The following is an 18,402-nucleotide window of genomic DNA, read 5'->3' as shown; positions in this document are numbered from 1 at the left end:
ATAGTTATGCCTCTTCCGTAATCTTCATGTATCCATGACAACGCAGCTTCTTCATATTTTACAGTGAAAGCAGTTAAAAGGGGAAGGTTTTAATAATACAGGATTAGCAGACCTACAAGTATTATGTAAGATATCATACTGAAGCTATAAGTATGAAAAAATAGAGATGTAAAGGATTAACAAGCAATGACAGCTACTTTTATAAAACTGCACAAATAACTGTAAGAATTGTCATGCTGTCCTGGAAATGGCACCATTTAAAATCCATACTGACCGCTATGCAAAATAAACCAGAAAAAGAACAAGCCTGTAAATGCTAGTTGCTAGTTTATTTCGCTCTGGAAAGCTCTTAAGCAGGATTTTCTTTCTCCTGTAGAGGCCTAATGCAATCGCTTGAATTTGCAAGCACATTTTTAATGTTTCCCTTTTTATAATCTCTGCACATCATCCTCCATTTAAGTTACATGGGAAAATAGGTGATTATACTATATTTACCCTAAATGATTAATTTGGAAATGAAAGCAAATTCCAGTGCTGCAAAATTGTGGAGGTAAACCTTTATTCCCTTTGTAGACTGGTTCTGAAGAAAACTTAGAGATGTGAAGGAAAATAAGAAGGACACTTCCTCCTGCTTTTTATTCTGTTGACTGATTTGAAATACAAATGAAATGAAGTGTGCCCCTCTAAACTCAAAAGTATTAACATTGCTGCACACCTCTCAACGTCACATACTCTAGTATTACGCTTGCACATTGCATATAAAGCTCTGAAATTACATCAGTATTTAATGAATTTTTTCTGACTGTGAGCTTTTAAATAAAGGAAATACACAGAAGAAAACAGTTAGTTAATTTTGCTTTCAAAATTATTGAAAAGCTACTAGTATTGTAAGATTAGTAATAAATAATGCAGAAAAAGCTGATGTGCCATTGAGCAGATAACTGATTAAATGAGCATTTTGCAACTCTAAATTTCAGTAATATCAAAGAATGCTGATTGACCAGAAACAAAGTCAAAAATAGGGAAAACTAGGCATGCCTCTTATCTTGCATTTTTTAGGTGGATGGAAGGTGTAGTGTGTATTTCAAGGTGATATGCCTAGCTGTATGAAATCTTGCCTATCTGTATGAAATCTTAAAATATAGCATTCAGTAAAAGTTTTCTTGAAATTTTCAAAAAGTCTGAATGAAGAGAGGGAAGTTTGGGTAGGTGAGTGGAGTTGTGTGCTCTATTGGCTGTTCTATTTTATGGTAAAGTTTTTGCTTCTCAGTGGAGATAAGCTGTGTACAAGCAATCCTGAAGCAGAGCATAGTCAAGACATTTTCTTGCATAAACCATTCACATACTTAGAGTATGTGAGGAGATATGTAAGGAAAAGATGGAAACACTCCTTTGCCATGATAATTCTGCCTTTACATCCCACATTTTACAGTTTTTTTACAGTTAACTGATGTTCAGAAGTTTCATTCCTTTTGAGTTGTCTAGCAATCTCATTCTTGTTCTTTGTCTGATTGTGGTACTGGACACAAAATGATCTCTTAAATTTCATCTTTAGCTTTTCCACCATACATACCATGAACCATCCAATTTCAGGGTGCTTTCTATTGCACATGAGATACATCTGCACATGTATCTGTGGCTCGTGCCCCTGATGCCTCATTCACATTTCCCCATTTCATCCTCAATGAACCCTGTGAAGTGAAATTTGCACTTGCAGTGTGCATTCATGGTACACCCAGAATATATATCTCCAGCATTTAATCCTACTCCAGATAATGTCCTCTTTTCTGGACATTTCTGCTAAGAATTCTTCAAGGACAGGATGTTTTGGGAGAGATGGCAAAACCTATTGAAGAAAATAGGAATTGTATTGTTAGCCATGGCTTGCCTTATGGCAAGTCACAGAAAGCAATGACACTACAGTGGCCTCTAGTGGGTTGTGTGGTCACTTGTATTCCTTCTGCTCCAATTGTTGAACTGGTTTTTCAAAGAGAAAGTTGTGACAGGGCCAGAAAGGGGCGGTGGTTGTTAGGGCCACGCTGTTGTGTACACCCTTGCAGGCTGCATACAGCATGGGACCTGCCTGTTGGAAAGCACTGACTTAGCAGGGGAAACTTGCCTGTATGTGTGTGAGTACCTGTGTCCAAAGTGTGTTTGTGAACAGTGTTGTGGAATATAAAATACAGAGAGGAGTTCAGTATTTGGCTAATATGGGATATCCCTGTTAGTCACCTGGAAAAGCTGGTGAAATGCAGTATTCGAAGTGTGTATGAGCATCACAGAGCAGGGAAGGATTGGAAGGTTTTGTTTAAATGATAATCAGCTTAGGAAATAGGGTTCTAAATTGAAGATGTTTCAATTTCATGGTAATGAAAAAGACAAGACTTCATTTTTCAGGGGACAGCTCTGAGGCTAGGGACTTTCTAATTATTGTTGCAGAGTTTGGGCTTGACGTAATGCTTCTTCATGGAGTAGTTTGCTATTGTAAAGATGCAGAAGAAAATGGAAAAAATTTGGCAAATGTTGTCAAGTTGTGAGGAGGACTGCTGAGGAGAGATAGATTAATCTAAATAATGCAGCTAAATCCTAGTTAAGGAAATGGGGAAAGTGAGAGAAATGTGAGTATTATTTGAATGATGTAAATGTCTAACAGATTTTTCATTTGTACATGATGATATAAACAGGGTTGAGAAGTGAAGGTCTGTGTATCCCACAAGACCTTGCTAAGGAAAACAGTGCAAAAGCATTGATTTCCAGAAGGAATAAAGTACTGTCTCTGGAGAGAGTTACCAGGCTAGACAGACATTCCAGGAAAGAAAATTTATCCTGATTTTGGTTAGGATAGGGCCTTTTTAATTGTAACTTTCATGAATCGCATCATTGGCGAGCTCTTAGGAGATTATGAGTTTGGACAGAAACCATCAGTGCCGTTCTGTAATGATGCCTTTTGAATTAGTTACAGTGTATTTCTCATTTGCAAGACTGTTCCTGTTTTTGCCTTACAACTTTTAGTAAAAACATTACTTTATTATGTTTGCTTGAGCTGTGTGGGAGGAGGTTGCTGAGCTACAACTTTTGCTAGGTTTTATTTCACTTTTACCAGCTGGTGCAGCTGATTGTTAGGTTGCTATAAGAAAACTTACCAGCTTTTTTCTTTCCTTTGATCAGTACATCAGTCGGTTTTGTAGGATTAATTTGAGGATTTGTGTTGAGGGTTTGACTGGGGTTTGTTTTGTTTTGTTTAGTTGTTTTGGTTTTTTAAAAATCTAGGCCAAAACCACTATCAGCTATTCCTGCACTGAAGTAGTACACAAAGAATTGTAATACTCTTTTCAGGAATGCACTGTACTAAATTACTTTTTAAGGTCGAAAATTACAGACAACTCCAGAACAGAACTTCTGTCACCTTTGTTTTGCACTAAGAGTTGAGATAGATATGTCCTGGAGTTGAGCGGAATAAATAATTAAATTAATGTTAATATCTAGGTAATGGAAATATAAAAAAGCCACTCAGTAGCAGAGAAAAATTAAAGCTAGGTCTCGCATGGTGTGTTGATATCTACTATCATTCCAATGCTACTGCAGTAAAATCTTTAGTGGGATGTTCTGTAGGCTTATCATAGACAAAGACTGTGCATTGTCAAAAGAAAAAGAGATAATGTAAGGTTTCTTTTATAGCACTCTAAATATTGCAAATTATGAAGAGTTTCTCTTGTTCTTGTTTCTGAATATGTCATATATAAAAATGAAGTTAAAAACTTTCAAATTAATTCAGGTTAAAGCTCCCAAAAGTAAAAATCAGCTTGGTATTTCATTGAAACTTAGGTTTTAATATAAAAGTAAATCTTTGCTTTTTCTAATCCAGTGTAATCTAATTGCAGTTGATGAGTAAAGAGTCTCCAGTCTCTGTTGGAAATGATGCTTACGTTGACCTTGATCGGCAGGTATCTAAGACTAGATGTTTCTTTTCTTTCAACCATAGCATGTCAGTGACCATTTTAAGAACTCAGTCTTTTTTTTTTTTTTTTTTCTTTAATCATTAAAGGTGTTCTGGAAAAGTAAAATAAGAAGTGAAAAACTAAATCTCACTATTTCGAGTCCTTTAGCTTTGTAAATTGACTTTACTTCTATTGTGTATTTAAAGGATATAGAAAAGTTGGTTTGAAAAACCAGTCTAGCTGTATGACATAAATAGTACAAAACTGCAGATTGATACAAATCTTTAGGCATGGAGAAAGAAAGAAAGATAAAAATATGTACTATTTGAATAAATGTTTTTATCTGATTTCCTATTTCCAATGTCAGTTTAAAAAAAAAAAAAACAAAAAAAACTGCTTCTATGGGAATCCTGGAAGTGCTGCAAAATAGAAGTTTTCAAATACAATCATTTCCGGTCTGATATATTTTTAAAAATGTACAAACCAAATTGTTTTTTTACTGGCTTATCCTCATGCTAACACTGTCCTACTTCCTCAGATTTTTTTTCTTATAGTAAGAAGAACAGTACAGTGGTGCTCACTGTATTGATCCATTATGTTAGCTCTGCAGAAATATGTAAATTCTTGCAGATGAAATTAATTATTTGTATGCAAACAGGCCTATAAGAAGTAAACTTGCAAATGCAGGGTGTGGTGATTATGTTTGAGAAAGCTCATTTAAACTTCATCACATATATAATAGAACATATGTATCTTTATCTATATACATAGCATGCATGCACCTATTTTATCAGACCTATTTTATTAATTTGTAGCTTTTTCTGTTATCTTAACTGCATTCATTTGCAAACCAGTGAGACACATATCTTTAAACATTCAGCCTTTGAAAGGAAGTATCAGAATATTTCCCATTGCTTATAAGATTCAGTGCCCTTTTTTAAAGGGTAGGCTCATATGTCACATACTAGTTTTACTCCTGTTGTGCACTAGAAGTAGCTTCCAGAGACTAGAAGGATTTACCCTAACTGTCCATTCCCTGTATTCCACCTTCCAGTCCTTTTTGTATTTGAAATGTAGATTGAAAATTGAAACTACATAGTCTGCGTGTCTGTAAAGAAAAGTGGTATTGACAGGTTTTTTTGATGTAGAGATTTGGTGAGTTCTTCAGACCCAATTTCTCGTTGAGTTTTTAACTCAATTTATAGAGTAGATGCAATAACTCTAATGTAAAAGCGAATACTACTTTTAGGTTTGTTTACTTTTTACTGATATACAAACGAAACACTATTCACATCGGCTTTATTTTTTTCTTTATATGAGCAGAATTGCTCGGTTTTTAAAAATTTAATGTATTACCTCAATGTAAAAATAAATTTACAGGCTGTAGTTCAGAATATTTTTTAATGGATCACAGGGAGTGATGAAAATATAAACATTTCTTGTTTATGGTAGCTGAAGAAAACTACAGAAGAATTAAATGAAGCACTTGCAACAAAAGAAGAAATTGCCCAGAGATGTCATGAGTTAGATATGCAGGTAAGTTTGCTACAGAGTCTGTATCAATTTTAAAGTGGAGAAAAGATATGTGAACTTTTACATGGCTGAAAATAAGCACTAGCATATTGAAATGTAATTTTTAGAAGGGGAGTGAAAATGTCACAGTAATTGTTTTGGTTTCCCTTGTGCTAGCAGAATGAATATAATTGTTTTCTTATCTTGTTGCTGTCTTGTCAGTATTATGAAGCAAAACTTCTTTTCCTTAGGTTAGGAAGGGTTTGAGCTGTGTGGTAGAACTGTTGCCGTGGAGAACTAATTAAGTTCTGCTGCTGTAACAGTTCCAGCTAATAGTTAAATCCCAGTCAGAAGTTGCTGTAGACCATTAAATGTGTATGTATTTAGACTAAATCTTACCTGTAAGTAATTCAGTGCTCATCTGGAGGACATAAGGAGTGTGAAGAGGGAGCCGTGAAAGGCACTGCTATTGCAACCCTACTTTGAAATACTAATTCAGGTTTCTTGTAGTTCAGTAAGTGTTGGAATTAAAAGAGCTGATCTTTGTTGTGGTTAAGATATGAACTCGTGTTTCAGGTCTTGGAGCACTTTGGGTTCTTTCCACTACTGCCTGTTTTCACAGTGCTAGTGGGAAGTGAGCTATCTTCGGGACTGTGTTCCTGTTTCAGGCTGCTTGCAGATGGCCTTTACTGTGAAGAGCTAGTTTTATTTTTTTCTAGGGAAACAATGCAGATTTTATTATAATGAAGTTACCTGCTGTCATAACAGACTTTTTCTTTAAATGCTTGTGTGAAATACATTAAAGCATAATTATGTTTCCTGATAGTAACTCTGCACCTAATGTTGCAATATGTTGGTTACATCACATAGCAATTGAATACCTATTAAATAATACAGTGTATTAATGTAATACAGTAATACAGTGTATTCATGATTTGTGAAGCCTGCATGTTTCTGTTTGTGACATCTGTTGATACTTCATTATGAGCATGAAAAAACACTGCTCTCTGTACCTGGGTACGTTAATTAGTCCTCTTCATACTTTTATTACAACAGGTTGCAGCCCTTCAAGAGGAGAAGAGCAGCCTGCTTGCTGAGAACCAGATTTTGATGGAACGTTTAAATCAATCTGATTCCATTGAAGATCCCAACAGTCCTGCAGGTCGTAGACACCTGCAGCTGCAGACACAACTAGAACAGCTCCAAGAGGAAACATTCAGGTAGAAAAACTACGCTTGGTTAGGTTGTTTGTAACTGGCAATAGAGATGACTTAGATGTTTCTAAGATGGTTCTGCTGCAAATGTGAATTAGTATAAAGGATGTTGTATAGCACAGTAGTACAGTTTTAAAAGTGATATATACATTATCATTTTGCTCTTTACAAGATCCAGCATTTTAAAAAACACAGTTTCTTAATGCTGAAGTGGTTTATATGTCACTCTACTGTGAGTTGCTTTAAATTGTTTGTGTGCAGTCATGTCACCCATGTTTTGCAAAGTCAGTGAAAATGAAAAGCAGCAGGCTTTCCTTTTTGCAAATTATTCTGATTGTATTTTTAAGGTCTGGTAATTCCTAGATGAAAGTTTGCTACAGGCTGTACTACTAGTGGCATTATCAGATAGGAAAATATGTCCTTCTGTGAATTTGAAAACAAATTCAGAGATAATGAAAGATGCAGATTATCCATCTATGAGTTTATTTACACTTTATTTACATTTCACCAGTATGTGAAAATACAGTTCCTCTTTAAACATCCTTCCTGGTCCTTTTGACTGTTGCTTTCAGGCTGTGTAAGCCTGTTCTGCTGAAGAACGCTGCTTCACTTCACCATAACCTTTTCATTCTCTTTCCCATACTTTCCTTCTCCTTTGTGAGTGAATTTACAGTATTTCTTTCTTTACACTGCCAGTTTTTCTTTTGCTATCTTCTTCTTATTACCTTTTTCCAATTCTATATGCCACATTACTTCCTATTTTTTCTATTTTGCCATTTTTCCAATTCCTCTTGCTATGTCTCCTTTCCTGCTTATTCTGACATATCATCTCCCATTAGTTCCATGAAAAACATTCCGTGTTTCTCCATCACAACAATTAGTGCCTGGATTTTTTCTTTTTGTACGTCTACCATGTAAAGGAATAAAGTAATGGTGATGTCCCCCTTAATCTCTTCTGATTCATCTCCATGCTCTGCAGTAATTCTTACCTGAGTCTGGTATCAATTACTGTTCAAATAGAATTTGTCCCTGTGTTCAATATCTGCACCGTCTGTTACTGTAGTGTCAGGTTCTGAAGGTCATTCTAAACTGTTTTCTTATATGAGACTCATTCCTTGTCTCCTTTACCTCCTTCCCCTGTATTCATATTATGTGGTTCCTAATGGCAATTTGTATGTGTTGCTTCCAGCTCTACCTGATCAAGCAGGACTTGCATACAGCTTAACTGGTGCCGAGTGTGGTACACCACTTTTCCTCCTACTCTTGCCTCTTTGTCCTTTTACTGTCCTGGTCTGTCATGATCCAAATCTTCATTGTTTGTAGTTTGAATGACTCAAAGATTTTCTCTTGTTTCCATTCTTGTAGATTGTTTTTGGACTCCTTAACCTTTTTTTTCATCATGCCCCTCTAAGGATCTCTTATCCTGAATTGTTTATGTTTTAATTTCAGAGCAAACTCACAGTAGGACTTTCTGTTCTAGGTTGTGTCCTCTTCCATTCATTCAAAATACATTGAAAAAGTTTCTATTACTTTGTTCACTGCCAGGTTAATAGAGCTTTGGCTATGCATAGTGTATGCAAGCAGTTTAACAACTTTGGTCAGAGTTGTTGACTTGCTAACTAGATAGCCTGGTTCTCCAGATGTACTGGGCATACACAGGTTCTTTATGAGTAAATAAATAAAGCCACTTCAGTGAGACATCTACGGCATTTATAACATTTTACAATCAGATCATTGTTGGAAATAGATGAGTGGGGTAGCTGAACAGAATAGAATAAAGATATCATGTTCAAACTCTGAGTGTCTGAAAATGAAAAAATATTAAAATTTCTGCTTAAGCTTCCCTTGTGAAAAACTACTGTTATAGAAGTAAACCTCAGGTTTTGTTTTTATGAGAACATATGTTACCATGTGAATTTTCAAATAGAAAGACTGATATTAAATTGGGAGCATTGATGAAGTTAATCTGCTTTTACATTTTGAATAAGCACATTGTGTTGTTGTTTTCCTTCACTGCAGTAGGAGGCCATTTTGTGTGTTCTTAGAGGGGATGATGAGGAAAGGTAACTGTGGCTCAGGATGAGAAATTATTTCCTGGATTTCTTTTCATTCTTACAGATTAGAAGCTGCAAAAGATGACTATCGAATACGCTGTGAAGAACTAGAAAAGGAAATTGCAGAATTGAGACAACAAACAGAAGAGCTTACTACACTGGCAGAGGAGGCTCAGTCTTTGAAGGATGAGATAGATGTACTCAGGTAAATTTTGTTCCATTAACTCTTTTTTAACTACTACCTTTTAATCTGTATGATTTGTATACTTAATCTACATTATCTTTTGTTTAAGTAATTTAATATTAAACACTTTCAATGGCAAGATTCTTTGGATCCTCTTGTTATGTACACAGACCTACACACAATTCTGCTTGAGTACAATAGTTGCTTATTTTGTACCTAATCAATAACTGTTGGTAAACTTAGTAATTCTGTGCCAATTCATGGTTATAACAGGGCACCCACTGGTCTCTTTGAGTATGTAGTATTCACCTTCATCATGCCTCAGGCATCTGTTCTCATCAGAAAGCTAGGCTGTTTTCTTTCCAGGATTTGTTTTGTTTGGACTTGGGTGATACTTTTGGTTTATCACGTAATATTAGTGTGGAACAACATCTGTTGCAGCTCTCATTCCCACTGGAGTTTTAGCAATGAAAGTTGTCATGATTTGATGATACTATGTGTTTATGGAGTGGGACAGCCACTTGTACTATGGAGCATATTCCTTCAGTATTTGCATCTATTGCCATGGGTTATTCAGAGCAGTTACTCATTCTCTTCAGCAAGGCTTATTTAATACTGCTATTCCTGATTCACTAGCAGCCTTCTACCAAAGCTATCTGTTTTTATCCCTTCTGTCATTAATACAAGGAAGGAACCTATCAGGCTGCATAAATTTTGTAGGAGGCATGAGTTCAAAGAGCAATTCCTTGTCCCAAGAGAGAGGCCCTGCACCTCACTGAGGATTAAACTGGCTTACCTCAATGTTCCATAAACTTACACATTAATTCAGTGGGAGATTCCCTAGATTTCACAGGAAATTGGGTCTGTAAATTGATTGATTCTAAAATGAAACTGGGAACAGTAATGGCAGAGGTCTTTGGGGGAGGTGAGGTCCATTGTAATCTTGGGAGTGCAGCAGGTGGATTAATAAAACTCTGAAAAGCTGAAGCCTGGTGTTTCTTTTTTTCTTTTTTTTTTTTTTTAATAAGGAATCAAGTTTCAAAACCTTTGGTGCTTCTGTGTCACCAAGTACAAATTTGTCTAGCAGAGAGATCTTTATGATTTTAATCCTGGTTATTATTAAAATGAACTGAATAGCAGAAACTATTCTTCTTTACCCTTGAAAAATTTAGGACAGAAGATAATTTAGAATTGAAAGGAAATGAGTGGGAGTGAGATTGTTTCAGCTATTATTTTAAGGTTGGAGCAGATAAGAAAGTTGTGTTAGGAAGAGAGGGTCTAAAAGAACCTTCAGCATCAGCTCTTAGAGTTGGCAAATAGTTATGGGAAGAAAACAGACAATTAAAAGTGAAAACATCAGTAAGAGGAGGATGTGATTGCTATATTGTTCTTCCATGCATGTCTTCTGCATTAAGAAAAAACTGTGAAGAAGCATTTTAAATTCTGTTAGTTTTGTTAGTTTTCAAAGTTCAAATTTGATACAAATCTATCCCTTCAGGCACTCTTCTGATAAAGTAGCCAAGTTAGAAAGCCAGGTAGAATCGTACAAAAAGAAATTGGAGGACCTGGGTGATTTGCGGCGGCAAGTGAAGCTTTTAGAAGAGAAGAATACAATGTACATGCAAAACACTGTGAGCCTGGAGGAAGAACTAAGGAAGGCCAATGCAGCACGCAGTCAGCTGGAAACATACAAAAGACAGGTGAGGACAGGCATCATCAATGCTATAGTACTCTGTGTTGTTCAACACTTTTTCTTCATAACATGGCTAATACCGCAAAGTAAAAAAAAGCTATGAAAAAAACAACTCTTGTTTTAAAAGACTTCCATGCTTTATAGGTGCTTGCTACCTTTGTCCTCCTTTCCTTTCCTCCTTCAACTCCTGTCATGACTAAAAGTTTGTCAAAAAGCAGTATTTCTTGCATTTAAAAACTCAGCAGATGTAAAGTGTTTGTTTTTTTTTTTTTCATAAAATTATTCCAAATTCATATTCAGTAGCGAGGCTTGAATTAGAGGCTATCCTTTCAGAAAAAGTATCCACTTTTCACTTATAAGTTTCCAGCAGTGAGGAACACACCACTGCTGAGGTAAGTTGTTCCTGTGGTCAAATAACTCCTTTTTTTAAGGTTTTAGTTTCTCTGATCCATCTGGATTTTTCCACTCAAGAAGAGAGAAGGACACATGTCATTCTTGTTGTTTATATGCACCTAGTAGAATACAAAATGTGTCAGCAGCACACTGTGTGGAGTGTTAGGCACCTATTTATCCTCCTGTTTATCCAAGTGCCATGTGATGCTGTTTCTGTAAAGGTGGAAGATGTACTTCATCTTCTTTCTGCTTTTGTACTTCAGGGACACGATATCATTCTGGTATTCTTGTTACAGGGCTAGACAGAGCATGGTTTACTAAAGCTGTAGTGCCTGCTCTGTATTTCTGCCTGATCAAATGATCAAGCACAGGGGTCCCTGTATGTCAGTTTACTGTAGAATAAGTATAGAAACAGGCACTAACAATACTGGAAGCCCAGGAGCAATGTGTCTCCTAAGACTTGATAACTTTTTTCCCTGCACTTGGCAATCTCAGTGTTTAAAACAAATTGTTTCAGCCTATGTGAGCTAATTTTAAATACAGCCCAAATGATTTTACCAGCAAAAAAGAACTTGGGCAAGAAAAATTGTCCAAGGGGGCAAAGAGAAATGTCAATATAGAAAGAAATGGCCTTCCACACATGAATAGTATGAAGTTTATTGGGAACCTAATATTTCACTCCGTTAAACAGCTGAGCTTGTGATATTGTTGTGTAACCTCAACATCTGCATTTGATTCTTCTTATTTCACCAACCAAAAGGATTTTGGAAGGGCCAATTCCATCAGTGCTGCTAAAGTACTTCTTTTCTTCAGTTTTATTTTATGCGTAGGATTTCCTGTATGAGGAGCGGTTGTTTGGTACAAAACTGTTTACTGACTGAGACTGGAAAATTAGCCTCAGGTATCCTGTGGCAGATCTGGTTTTCTTCACTTAACTGTGGTGTCTCAAAATGAACACTCTGTGTTTGTCTTCAGTGTCTGTAAGACCAGGCTCCTTTTGAGACCTACCTGTGACTCCTAAGCCACAAAATTATTTTTCTGGGAATCCTAAATTGTGCTATCAGAAGGAAGCTGATACAAGGCTTGTGATGTTATGTCACTGCTGAGTACTAGTGTGCTCCTGTAATGGAATATGTCTTGTCTGGTGTTTGAAGGATCTAACCTGACTCATGAGGACACCATTAGAGAGTTATTTCTTTGGCTTAGAATCATTGTGCTATGCAGATGAAAGTGGTTCATTCAAATTCCTATAGTAATATCCAAGGAAATTGCATCTTCACCTCACAGTCTCTGTGAGGTTGAGTGGTGGTGTTTTGTTTTCACTCTTCTGAGAGCAAGCACAAGCCTTTTCTAAGAAACTTTATTTTGGCATTAAATAATTGAAATACAGAGACTGCAGGATTTTTTTTTTTTTTGTGATTTAATTCAGCCCCTTTGTGCATGTGCATTCTGATGCATAGTTAACAGTATGTCTTGCTTTTCTTTGTTGCAAGATTCCTGCTTTATTCATTCCACATGCAGATAATGCTTAGTGAATGTGATGGCAGTTCATTTTTTTTTTTTTAAGATCTTCTGCATTACCATGAAACTGTATGTTTTGCTCTACACTCACAAGTCCTAATTCAAGGCAAATTTATTTCCTGACATGTTTTTCTACATACCATTACCTTTGCATGATTGGTTACAAACATAAATGTATAAACATCAATTTATTTCCATTTGAGGTGAAAAGACTAACATTTTGCAAGTGGTGGCACTGTCACTGGTGAAGGCCTGCAGTTATTCTGATAGCCTCAGTGATAAATGTCACATCTGAAAAATGAAATATTTTCATATTTCTTTAATCTCAGAATAGGCAGGCCTGTGCTGGTTTTGCAGCTTTTAATTTAGGAACAACAGCAGCAAAGTCCATCTCTGAGACTTAGGGCCATGCATATTTTAGGCCTTGTAGTTATTTTGCTATAGTTGTACATGTTGAAAATAAAAGGTCATTGGAATCACTGGGGAGTCTTGATGTAGATATGGCTACTGCTTTAGTCACTTCCTTTGTAATCTAAAAGCCATTAAAAAGCCTTCTTATAAACTGTTTTAGAAGAAGCTGTAGGTCTTTAGCTGAGTCTTCATTCAGCTTTTGTATTTGCAGGCCAGTTTTTATTTAGCTCACTTGCTCTCATGCTCTCTGCATTATGAGCTTTACTAGTGTTCTGGGAATTAATCTTTGCTAGTAAAGGCTTGAAAGTTTTGAAAAGGGAAGACTTCACCAATTTACCTTCTGTTGTGCTCACTTTCACATTTCTGGTCACTTAATTTTAAGAGTTCTTTACTGATCTGTAGTTGAAAGCATACATGTGGTAGTGTTTCTCACTGAAATAAAGAAAACTTTTTGGAGCCTGTGACTGAATATTTGTGTTAGTGCATTAAAAATTACTAGGACATCTCAGGGGATGTTACCTGGCTGCATAAACTAGTAGCTGAATTCTGAGTGAGGCTTATAAAGTAAAGTTAAAAAAATATGTAGATAATTTGTTTTCTTCAGAGTCTTTTCTTTTTACTAGGCTTTTTGGAATGCAGAAAGATTTTTCTGCTGTTCCTAATCTTATTCATCCCTAGAACTACATGTTTTTTTTTCTGTAAACCTTGCTTGAGCTTAAATTATTGTTTTAGATGTACTAAAAATACTTCACATTTTTTCTATCTTTTGCTTGCACTAAGACCATTTGAATGCTTTTTATTTTGCTGAAACACAGAACAACTGATGAAAGAAGTTTTTAGTATGTCCTATGAGTAACCTTTTCACTTGTTTTACGACATGACTTGTGGTGCACTGTAATTGGCTACTTTGTCTTGTGTATTTTGTTTTAACATTTGCAGACACATTATTGATTCTTGTTCTCACAGGCAGTTGAACTACAAAACAGGTTATCTGAAGAATCCAAGAAAGCTGATAAATTAGATTATGAATGCAAACGACTGAAAGAAAAAGTAGACAGCCTCCAAAAAGAAAAAGATGTAAGTGCCAAGGTGTTATTTTTTTGTTAGTAACAGTAGAAACTTTGTATCCTTTATAACACAGAGATGTGGTAATTATAGTTAGCCATCTTTTTAAATTAGGAAGTCTTTTTCCTCCAAAATTTTCTAATGTTTGTGTACAAAATAGTTTTTAAACCTAAGAATTGTACAGCATGGAATAAAGTGACTGTACAAAATTATATGCAACCCATTTTTAAGAGGAGTACCCTTCATATTTGGCATCTGAAGTTGTTTCCTGGCCACTTTCAATGAGAAAGTTAATAAATACCCAGGGTGATTACTATGTATTCCAAAAAGCTATTTACAACAGGGTTTCTGCAGTATCATCCTAGAACTAAATTCCTGTTGCTTTATTTCCCATTCTTTCAGGTACCATCAGCATGCTTCTCTTTTTGCAGTCATCAGTAGTGTAGCAAGGGGCTTAGTAGCTGTGTAGAGGGAAATGTCCTTTGTGGCGATCTCACCTTTTATGAGAGCTTCTTGTTGACCTATCTTGTACTGCCAGTGTGGAACATTCAGGGTAGATAGCAATTTATCCCCTTCCTCTTGTGTAATTTGCTGCTAGTGATTCTGTGATTAATTGCTCTGTACTCTCATGCTGAGACTTATCCTTCAGACTTCACTTATGCACTGTCATTTCTCAACAGTTAATTTCAGCTTGTTTCTTAGGAATATATGCAGGTGGTTCAGAGTACCTAAAATGAATGTCAGCAATTGCAGCTAGCAGTTTCTTAGGTGTGTTTTAATTATAAGTCCATTGATCCAGAAACTCTGTAGGCTTTTTATGCAGTAGTCATACTTCATGTCCAGTTATTTCCAAGATTTCCAAGCCCAGAGCTTAAATATTTGAACGGAAACTTTTCAGTTACTTTATATTCCTAGGCCATTGATTTCCATTTATTATTAAATTTTCAAGCTCCAATGGACACTTGACCTTTACATCAGTTCCATCTGCCCTTCAAATCAGGCTGGAATGCTCATAATAACTGTGTTGGTATTGTGCTTTGGCTTTCTTTCCTGCTTTTTATTTTTAAATTGGGTTTTTTTTCCAATTCTTTTATGTTGAACAATGGTAAAGTTGTTTCTATGGCTTATCCATGGCTCAGTGGACCATTTCATCTTGCACAAAGGATCTGAATTGCAGGCCATTGTCATATGGTTTTCTGATTTACTGCCTGGCAGATAGCTTTTTTTTTTTTGAGCTGGATGTTGTTCTTAAGTACATTCTTTTGAATGGATGTGCACCTGTGAGAAGTAAATTACAGCCAGAATTCCCTCATCATGTGAGTTTAATGATTCACTGTATGACTTTTTCTGTTCTCTGTTGTCAATATGTATCAGTAAAGTAGCCCACCACGGGTCATAACTAGGTAGTGGTATCTGGTCAACTATATTTTGGAAATAGTTACTGAAACTGATTATATTCTTTTCCTTATGTTCTGGCAAAGCATGATAGTGTTTGATATCTTCATCAAAGTAGCCTGGAATTTTACCTCTGTGGTGTGTTAAAAGTACTACGATAATTATTGAGCTGCTTGTACTACTGAAGCCTTAGAGCTTTTTATAGTCACTAAAATATTCTGGCATTTGGCAATCAACAGTTAGTAAAATAAACTGCTATCAGCCAACACAACTCCATACCTATACAGAGGAAAGGTCTTTCTTGGACTATTGAGTAATATTGAACATGGCTGGTTTTGGAGCAAACTACAACATGAATCATTACATAGTAGCCAATTTCTTTCCTTTTTTTTTACTCTTGGCAACCTTCTGGAAAAAAACTTGGTGCTACCTGTAGGTTCTCATTTTTTTGCCAGAAGGTTAGTTGTGCCAAATTTAAAGAGTATTTGCCTGATACTACTGAATAGCACATCTGTCTGAATCCCGGCGTGATCCAGTCCTGTTCTTCAGTTCTCTTTGGCCGAGTCTTATGCAGCAAGTTTTCTTTCATAGCCAAGATGCTGGTGAATGACATGGACAGCTGACACACAGGAGGAATGCGATATGGAAATGTTGCTTACACTTTCAGTGGTAAAAGACAAAAAAAATGGAGTAAAAACATTTTGTTATCTTGCCTCTCTACTTACCTGCTCATTATTTCACTCCTGGCTGAATCTTTGATTTGTGGTGAGGGAGAAATCTATGGTCACTCAACTGTCTTCCATTTCCCTTGGAATCAACCCTAATGGAAGGAAAACAGCTGAGTGGTCCCGTGGATACTGTTGACTACCTGGTACCAGGACTTTGTGTCACTAATAACTTGATTTTGTAAGCTTATACCCCTTCTATTTTTAGTCCAATAAGATCAGCAATCCTTCTCCTGAAAAACCCCCAAACTACTGTTCCTGTGGAATATATAATACTTATATTTATTCTGTTATGGAATAGACTGAGATACCTTAAGTTGAATGTAATTTCTAGAATTACATTAAATAATTTTTAAAATTTTGAAGGCTGTTAGAGATAGATTTGGACTGCCAAGACTGATATTCATTCTCTTTCCAATTATTCAGAGATTAAGAACAGAAAGGGATTCTTTGAAAGAAACTATTGAAGAACTTAGATGTGTACAAGCTCAGGAGGGTCAACTCACCACTACAGGTAAAGGACAAATAAGGAGATTAAATGCCTCTTTTCTAAAAAGTGTACACAAGTTTTCTGTAGAGTATTGAGTGTGCTTTTGTTTAGCACAGAATAAATTTAAGCTCTTCTAAAATCAGCAGTGAAAAACTTCAACTATTCATAGCTTCATAAGCAGGCAAATGTTATTTGAGTCAATTAGAAATTTTAAGTCTTCTCTCCAGCGGGATATTTTTATAATGTGTATCTAATTTCTATATAGTTACATTGTTTTCTTTAGAGACATATTTTCTCATGTTTCCTGTGTTATAGTTCATTTGTATGTGTAATCTTGTGTACCTTTGTAGTTCTTAGATAAGATAACAAGTAGGAAATAAACTGCAACATTATTTCTTCAGAATGGATGAAATCAGACATAATGGTTCACCAAATTAAATGGTGCTTGTCTGTTCATCTTGCCTGATTTTGTATCATTTTACATTGTTGAGCAGTAGTGTGAAACTTCTAGAACAATGTCTACTTCTTGTCATGTGAAAAACTCAGTGGTATGCTTTTCTATACTCAGGATTGATGCCTCTGGGAAGACAAGAACCTTCAGACAGTTTAGCAGCAGAAATCATTACTCCTGAAATAAAGTAAGCTAATGCATGCTTTGTTTTACTAACCTCTACAATTGTCAGTGGCAAGTTGAATATTACTTAGCAGTGCCCTGGCAGCCAGGAGGCCCAACTGTGTCCTTGGGGGCATCAGGCATAGCATCACCAGCCAGGCAAGAGAGGGGATTGTCCTGCTCTGCTCTGCACTGGGACAGAGTCTTGTGTGCAGTTTTGGGTGCCACAATATGAGAAAAACATAAAGCTCTTAGCATCCTAAGGAGGGCCACAAGCATGGTGAAGGGCCTTGAGTGAACCTATATGATGAGTATCTGAGGTCACTTGATCTGTTCAGCCTGGAGAGGAGGAGACTGAGCAGAGATCTTTCCTCATGAGACAAAGAGGAAGGACGAACATTCACCTCTTCTCTGTTGTGACCACTGACAGGACCCATGGGAATGATCTTAATTTTTGTCAGGGAAGGTTTAGGTTGGATATTAGAAAAAGGTACTTCTTGTTGCCCTGTTCTGATTGCCTGTAGCTTGGTGATGGTACCAAGAGAGTTGAGTATTTATGAGTAAGAATTAAGGGAAAGGCCACAAGGCAGATATTCTGGTGGGCATGTTATAGACTTGTCTAGGATACGATACTATACTACACTACAAGGAGCTGGGAGAGGTCTTGAGATTGCTGGTCCTTTTTCTTATGGAGGACTTCAGCTTCCCAGATGGCTGCTGCAAATGCAGCGCAGCAGAAAGGGATCAGTCTAGAAGGTTCTTGAACTGCGTGAAAGATAACTTTCTAACACAACTGCTGAGCAAGCCAACCAGGGAAGATGTGGACTCGCTGTTCATGAACAGGAAAGGACTGGTGGATGATGTGGTGGTCAGAGGCCATCTTGGGCACAGCAATCACTGAATGAGAGAGTTTTTGATTCACAGAGAATTAAGGAGAGAGGTTGGCAGAACTTCTGCTTTGGACTTCTGTTGGGCAGACTTTAACCCGTTTAGGGGTCTGTTTGACAGAGTTGCTTGGAAGTCAGTCCCTAAAGGGCAAAGGAGCCTGGGAGGGCAAGAAGGAGCTGTTAAGATGCAGGAGCAGGCTGCCTCCATGAGCCAAATGGTGAGCCATCAGGAAGACTAGCTTGGCTGCACAGAAAGCTTTGGCCAGAACTCAGGAAAAAAAGATTGTATCATGTTTGGAAGAAGGGG

The 18,402-nt window shown here is 36.6% G+C and overlaps 1 protein-coding gene across 5 annotated transcripts in view; it reads left to right on the top strand.

Moving 5' to 3' along the window:
- The window catches only part of HOOK3 (hook microtubule tethering protein 3), an 81,456-nt gene that overhangs the window by 39,331 nt on the left and 23,723 nt on the right, over positions 1 to 18,402 (top strand). For 4 of the 5 annotated variants that reach the window (XM_030258123.4, XM_030258125.4, XM_032744308.3 and 1 more), the window contains 8 exons: positions 3,882 to 3,944; positions 5,391 to 5,474; positions 6,507 to 6,670; positions 8,783 to 8,923; positions 10,401 to 10,602; positions 13,887 to 13,997; positions 16,532 to 16,619; positions 17,164 to 17,233. In XM_030258123.4, coding sequence (XP_030113983.1) covers positions 3,882 to 3,944; positions 5,391 to 5,474; positions 6,507 to 6,670; positions 8,783 to 8,923; positions 10,401 to 10,602; positions 13,887 to 13,997; positions 16,532 to 16,619; positions 17,164 to 17,233 — 923 coding nt within the window. The remainder of the gene's footprint in view (positions 1 to 3,881; positions 3,945 to 5,390; positions 5,475 to 6,506; positions 6,671 to 8,782; positions 8,924 to 10,400; positions 10,603 to 13,886; positions 13,998 to 16,531; positions 16,620 to 17,163; positions 17,234 to 18,402) is intronic. The other variant, XM_032744307.3, reaches the window with a different exon arrangement.

Source organism: Taeniopygia guttata, chromosome Z (genome assembly GCF_048771995.1).
Source record: "Taeniopygia guttata chromosome Z, bTaeGut7.mat, whole genome shotgun sequence".
Lineage (NCBI taxonomy): Eukaryota > Metazoa > Chordata > Aves > Passeriformes > Estrildidae > Taeniopygia > Taeniopygia guttata.
This window is presented reverse-complemented; position numbering and strand designations above follow the sequence as displayed.